At 46.1% G+C, this 7,086-nt stretch overlaps 2 protein-coding genes across 3 annotated transcripts in view; one reads left to right on the top strand and one right to left on the bottom strand.

The window, feature by feature from the left end:
* NUSAP1 (nucleolar and spindle associated protein 1) overlaps window positions 1-2,812 on the bottom strand; it is a 66,308-nt gene extending 63,496 nt beyond the window's left edge. Inside the window, exon 1 of the mRNA XM_011989341.1 lies at window positions 2,457-2,812. Coding sequence (XP_011844731.1) covers window positions 2,457-2,549 — 93 coding nt within the window. The 5' untranslated portion in view covers window positions 2,550-2,812. The remainder of the gene's footprint in view (window positions 1-2,456) is intronic.
* Window positions 2,813-2,885: 73 nt separating this feature from the next.
* OIP5 (Opa interacting protein 5) overlaps window positions 2,886-7,086 on the top strand; it is a 21,031-nt gene continuing 16,830 nt past the window's right edge. Inside the window, exons 1-2 of one of the 2 annotated variants that reach the window (XM_011989309.1) lie at window positions 2,886-3,267; window positions 3,526-3,592. In XM_011989309.1, coding sequence (XP_011844699.1) covers window positions 2,946-3,267; window positions 3,526-3,592 — 389 coding nt within the window. In that variant the 5' untranslated portion in view covers window positions 2,886-2,945. The remainder of the gene's footprint in view (window positions 3,268-3,525; window positions 3,593-7,086) is intronic. The other variant, XM_011989310.1, reaches the window with a different exon arrangement.

A 7,086-nucleotide genomic window follows, 5' to 3' on the forward strand; every position in this document is an offset into this window, starting at 1 on the left:
CGTCACCACGCCCGGCTAATTTTTGTATTTTTAGTAGAGATGGGGTTTTGCCATGTTGGCCAGTCTGGTCTCAAACTCCTGACCTCAGGTGATACACCTGCCTCGGCCTCCCAAATGCTGGGATTACAGGCGCAAGCCAGCATGCCCGGCCATAAATTTATTTTTAATAATATCATACTAGTAAAATTATCAAGATTTGATTAAACTGAAATAGTATTTACACTATTATACTAGTATATTTATACTAGTAAAATTTATTTAATTTATTTAAACTGTAGTGTTTCATTTTAATCAAATCTTGATAATTAGAGCAATTTATAAATTTTTTTGCTACGTACTAGAATTTCAAAAGGCAATTGACTTAATGAGCACCTGGGTTGTACCAACAGTTTATAATTTAAAACATCTTATTATGGAAAATTTCTACAAAAGTAGAGAGAATAGTGCAATCCCCCCATGTACCTATTAGCAGTTTCAGTAATTATTAACATTCTGCGTTCTTACTTCATCTAGTTTCCCTCTTTTTCCTTGAGTATTCTACAGCAAATTTTACAGGTATCGTAACATTTCACCTATAAATACTTGATATGGGCCAGGCGTGGTGGGTCACGCCTATAATCCCAGGGCTTTGGGAGGCCAGAGGATCGCTTGAGCCCAGGAGTTCAAGACCAGCCTGGGCAAGATGGTGAAACCCAATCTCTACTAAAAATACACACACACACACACACACACACACACACACACAAACACACAGAGTCAGGCAGATAAAGGAGAAAGAAGGTGATCTGAGGCCAAAGGGTCAAAATGAGCAATGGGACAAAGACAGATAAAAGTTCCAAGTGTTCAGGGATGCAGCCGTGGATAAAAGATTCTAGCTAGGCAGCAAAAAAGCCTGAGGAATTTAGGCTGAGATATTAAGGCTTTGTTTACAAAGTATAGGGGAGCCACAAACCACTATAGCCCAGAAATATCCCCAAGGAAAACCCTTTGGTCATTCAGCCCCAACAGGCACTTAGGCCCTGATTATTTTGTTTAAACAATTTAGGCCGGGCGTGGTGGCTCACGCCTGTAATCCCAGCACTTTGGGGGGCTGAGGCGGGCGGATCATGAGATCAGGAGTTCGAGACCAGCCTGACCAACATGGTGAACTCCAGTCTCTACTAAACATACAAAAATTAGCCGGGCATGGTGACACGCGCCTGTAATCCCAGCTACTCAGGAGCCTGAGGCAGGAGAATCGCTTGAACTCGGGAGGTGGAGGTTGTGGTAAGCCGAGATCGCGCCACTGCACTCCAGTCCCGGCGACAGAGTAAGGCTCTGTCTCAAAGAAAAAAAAAAAGAAAAACATTTGTGACGACTGATTTAGGCATTTATTCAGTGTCAGTATCATCATAGCCTGCAGGACAAACCTAGGGAGCATACAGCAGTATTATGTGGGAAGTCTCAAACTATTAACAAAATATATAAAACCGCTATCCTACATTGAATCCCCAAATCTTCTAACATCTTGTTTTTTGTTTGTTTGTTTTTGTTTTGTTTGAGACTGAGTCTCGCTCTGTCACCGAGGTTGGAGTGCAGTGGGTGCGATCTTGGCTCACTGCCACCTTGGCTTCCCAGGTTCAGGCGATTCTCCTGCCTCAGCCTCCCGAGTAGCTGGGATCACAGGCGAGTAGCTGGGATCACAGGCGTGTGCCACCACGCCCGGCTAATTTTTTAATGGCCAGGCTGGTCTCGAAATCCTGACCTCAGGTGATCCAACTACCTTGGCCTCCCAAAGTGTTGGGATTACAGGCATGAGTCACCGCGCCCGGCCAATTCTCCTAACATCTTGTAGCCTCGGAGTCAAAGACCTTACTGGTTTTGATAGATACCATCACCACAACAGTCATCAATAAGTACATGAGTATACTAGATCAGGGCTGAGTTATAAAAATTTACCCAAGGAGGTGGTCCCCTAAAAGTCGATTTTTTCTTTCCCCCTGACAGGTCCATCAATAAAGTATCAAGAGATTATCGGCAATATTACAAATCACTGAAGTCTGTGTGGGGTTTTCTAGAAGCTGAGCCAATTATTTACTTAACTGTCTAACGATTAACGACACCCCTTCTGCTTTCTGGGCCTGCGTTTCGTAATCGATGCCCTGAGAGGTATAAAGTAATTTCAAAAAAAAAAAAAAAAAACCACAAAAAACGAAAAACAACAAACCACCCCTCGGAACAGAGGCTTATCATGTGAGCACCCAGACAAGCCAGCCTCAAAATGAGGTGAAAACTACAGTTCCTCTTCCGTTTATCAGAGTTCTAACTGGGACCACCGTGAACCACATCTACCGCCCGAGGGGCAGGGACGGCTGCTTCAGTCCCCGGGCTTCCCGCTCGGTCCCTTCGCACCGCATCTCCCTGAGGCCGCTACTCCCGCCGCGCCCGCCCAGGGAACTGCCCCGCCAGCGCCGTACCCGCAGGTTGGCTCGGAGACCCAGACTCTTGGCTAAGTTCTGCAGGTCACTGTACTTGAGGGAGTCCAGCTCCTCTAGGGAAGGGATGATCATCGCGATTCAAAATCCTGGCGATACTCTGAAGATGGATCACCAAATCTCGTAAGCGAGGTTCAAATCCCTGGCGCCACTCTTAATTCTGACTAAGCAGAAATTTATAGACAGTTTAAATGAAGAATGCCGCGCTTCCATTGGTTGAAAATGACTCAAAGGCGGGGTTTCTAACCCTGACCAATAGAAAGGCTGATTTCCCGTCCCAACAGTCGCGCGCTTTTCTCACACTTCACGAATACGCAGGCGCCGAAGGGCCTGTAAGGCCGGTTCAGGTAACGAGTGCGCGGACTGGGACTCCAGTGCTTGGATTGCCCACGATGTCCAATGAGGACGCAGGAGCTGTGCTTGGGGCGGGGCCTAGCGTGTATTCGAAACGACGGCGCCGGCTGAGAGAAGATGGCGGCTCAGCCGCGGCGGCATCGCTCGCCTTGTGCAACGCCGCCCCAGGGTGACTTTTGTGATGGCACTGAGAGGGCGATTGACGAAGCTTCTTTTACGACCTCCATGGAGTGGGATACACAGGTGGTGAAGGGGTCCTCGCCGCTCGGCCCCGCAGGGCTGGGGGCTGAGGAGCCGGCCGCCGTCTCGCAGCTGCCGTCTTGGCTGCAGCCTGAGAGGTGCGCTGTTTTCCAGTGCGCACAGTGCCACGCCGTGCTCGCCGACTCGGTGCACCTCGCCTGGGACCTGTCGCGGTCCCTTGGGGCCGTGGTCTTCTCCAGTGAGTGCAGTGAGGCGTTCGGGAAAGGCAGAGGCTAGCCCGAGAGGTTGTTCCCGCCTTCTCCACCGGGTGGCAGAGAACCACCTGGGGAAGAAAACGGAATGAAAATTTGGAAGCACATAACTCCTTGGCCTGGGGATGGGGCAGGGAACTGGGGAGTCTCCTGACATTTATGGCCGGGATGAGTCTGTCTAGAGGAGAGATTTTCCATTTCAAGGCCCGCAGAGTATGAGTTCTGACCCGTGTTTGTGTTCCTAGGAGTTACAAATAACGTCGTTTTGGAAGCGCCCTTCCTAGTTGGCATTGAAGGTTCACTCAAAGGCAGGTACGTATTGATAATTACAGATTGGTCTCTAGTCCCTGACTTTATGAGACTGAGGAGCGTGGAACTGACATGTACTTGTTGAGCAAGTCTGTTGACAGCATTTCCTTTTTTTTTGTTGGTTTGATTTTTTTTTTTTTTTTGAGATGGAGCCTCACTCTGTTGCCCAGGCTGGAGTGCGGTGGCGCGATCTCGGCTCACTGCAAGCTCTGCCTCCCAGGTTCACACCATTCTGCCTCAGCCTCCCGAGTAGCTGGGAAGACATGTGAAGTCATGCCAAATTGTGAATATGAAGAAAAAAATGGGGCCGGGCGCGGTGGCTCACGCTTGTAATCCCAGCACTTTGGGAGGCTGAGGTGGGTGGATCACATGAGGTCAGGAGTTCAAGACCAACCTGACCAACATGGTGAACCCCCATCTCTACTAAAAATACAAAATTAGCCGGGCATGGTGGCACACACCTGTAATTCCAGCTCTTTGGGAGGCTGAGGCAGGAGAATCACTTGAACCCGGGAGGCAGAGGTTGCAGTGCACTGAGAACACACCATTGCACTCCAGCTTGGGCAACAAGAGCGAAACTCCATCAAACAAACAAATACATGGAAATTAAAAGTGCTACTCCAGTTATAAGCTGATATGGAGGAAGTTTGAGTGGTATGAGTAGAAGATCAAACCAGCCACAGCATTCCTTTAAACCAAACTCTAATCCAGAACAAGGCCCTAACTCTCTTCAATTCTGTGAAGGCTGAGAGGTGAGGAAGCTGCAGAAGTTTGAAAGTAGCAAATGTTGGCTAGGTGCAATGGCTCATGCCTGTAACCCCAGCACTTTGGGAGGCCGAGGTGGGTGGATTGCTTGAACCCAGGAGTTTGAGACCAGCCTGGGCAACATGGTGAAATGCTGTCTCTACAAAATACAAAACAATTTAGCCAGATGTGGTGGTGCACACCTATAGTCCCAGCTGCTTGGGAGGCTGAGAAGGAAGGCTGGCTTGAGCCATTGAGGTCGAGGCTGCAGTGGAGCTGTGATTGTGCCACCACACTCCAGCCGGGGTGACAGAGCAAGACTATCTAAAAAAAAAACAGAAGTTGGTTGTTGAGATTTAAGGAAAGAAACCTTCTCTATAACAAAAGTCCAAAGTGAAACAGCAAGTACTGATGCAGAAGCTGCAGAAAATGAAAGTGGGTACACTAAACAACAGATTTTCAGTGCAGATGAAACAGCCTTCTATTGGAAGAAGATGCCATCTCAGACTTTCATAGGTGGAAAGGAGAAGTATTACCTGGCTTGAAAGGAGCTGGTCACAGTGACTCACACGTGTAATCCCAGCACTTTGGGAGACCAAGGTGGGAGGATTGCTTGAGCATAGGAGTTCAAGACCAGCCTGGGCAACATAGCAAGAACCGATCTCTACAAAACATTTAAAAATTAGATGGGCATTATAGTGTGCACCTGTGGTCCAGCTAATTGGAAGGCTGAGGTGGGAGGATCACTTGAGTCTGGGATGTCAAGGCTGTAGTGAGCTGTGATTGTACCACTGTACTCCATCCAAAAAAAAGAAAAAAAAAAGCTTCAAAGGACAGGCTTTCTCTCTTGTTAGGGGCCAATGCAGCTGATGATTTTAAGTTGAAGTCAATGCTCATTTACTGTTACTATCTATAGCTACTATAGATAGTTATTCCCCTGATGGATATGGGCAAAGTAAATTGAAAGCCTTCTGGAAACCCAGCTAAATTTTGTATTTTTAGTAGAGACGGAGTTTCACCATGTTGACCAGGCTGTTCTCAAACTCCTGGTCTCAGGTGATCTGCCCGCCTCCCAAAATGCTCAGATTATAAGCGTGAGCCATTGCGCCCGGCCCAGTAAATTAATTTCCACTGAGACATTTGTTTATAAGTACTGTGCTTTGTCTGAACTAATTAATTCCTATTTCAAATTAATGACACTTTATTTCACAGTTTGCTTTTTGGTTACCTATATTCACAAGATTACTATATGTGTGGTGTGGGACTTCATTTACCAATAAACCTAATATGTTTTGTTATTTGTTCTTTTTTAGTATCCATTGACATGAATATTTCTTTTTAGCTATGTGTTTTTTTTTTTTTTTTCTTTTTTAAGACGGAGTTTTGCTCTTGTCACCCAGGCTGGAGTGCAATGGCACAATCTCCGCTCACTGCAACCTCCGCCTCACCGGTTCAAGCGATTCTCCTGCCTCACCCTCCTGAGTAGCTGGGATTACAGGCACCCGCCACCATGTCTGGCTAATTTTTGTATTTTTAGTAGAGACAGGGTTTCACCATGTTGGCCAGGCTGGTCTTGAACTCCTGACCTCTGGTGATCCACCTGCCTTGGCCTCCCAAAGTGCTGGGATTACAGGCATAAGCCATCATGCCCGGGCTAGCTATGTGATTTTTATGTTGTATTTTGTTAATAGAATTCTGCTAGCCTGGGAAGTAAGACCCCATTTCTTCCAAAAAAAATTAGTAGGGCATGGTAGCATGCACCTGTAATCCCAGCTTTGGGAAGCTGAGGCAGGTGGATCAGTTGAGCCCAGGAATTCAAGGCTGCAGGGAGCTATGATTGTACCACTATGTTCTGACCTGGGCAACAGAACAAGAACCTGTCTTAAAAAAAAAAAAAAAAAATTATTCATAGCATACTCTATATTAATATAATTAATTTTTCCTTTACCAAAGCACTTTAAAATTGCCTTTAGCACATGCATGATGAAATACTTTCTTAAAGTGCTTTTCTTTTAGAAAATTATTTTATTTTATTTTGAGACGGAGTGTTGCTCTGTTGCCAAGGCTGGAGTGCAGTGGCACTATCTCGGTTCACTGCAAGCTCCGCCTCTTGGGTTCACACCATTCTCCTGCCTCAGCCTCCCGAGTAGCTGGGACTACAGGCGCCCGCCACCACACCTAGCTATTTTTTAATATTTTTAGTAGAGACGGGATTTCACCATGTTAGCCAGGATGGTCTTGATCTCCTGACCTCGTGATCTGCCAGCCTTGGCCTCCCAAAGTACTGGGATTACAAGCGTGAGCCACCGTGCCCGGGCTGTTTATTTATTTTTTAAGACGGGGTTTTACCATGTTGCCTAGGCTGATCTTGAATTCCTGGGCTCTAGCTATCTGCCCACTTTGGCCTCTGAAAGTGCTGCGATTACAGTAGGTGTGAACCACTGTGCCTGACCAAAATTTTCCTTTTTAATATTTAAATATGTCTTATATACCAGCAAATATGATGACTTGCTCAAGAATTGTAATGAGAACTAAAATCAACATCTGACTCTTCATCAGTAATCTTTTCAGAGGATAAGGAAAGCAAAATAGATGGCTTGCTAGGGTAATGGGATTCCTTTTTCTTTCTCTTTTAGTCTGGGCATTTTTTCATTAACTTTTTTTTATATATGCAAAAGACAAATCTTGATTTTAGTTCTATGAACAATTTGTTTAGTAAAGCCCCAGTCAACATGATTATTTTTTCAACAAAT

Source organism: Mandrillus leucophaeus, unplaced genomic scaffold (genome assembly GCF_000951045.1).
Source record: "Mandrillus leucophaeus isolate KB7577 unplaced genomic scaffold, Mleu.le_1.0 Scaffold35, whole genome shotgun sequence".
In the NCBI taxonomy this organism is placed as follows: Eukaryota; Metazoa; Chordata; class Mammalia; order Primates; family Cercopithecidae; genus Mandrillus; species Mandrillus leucophaeus.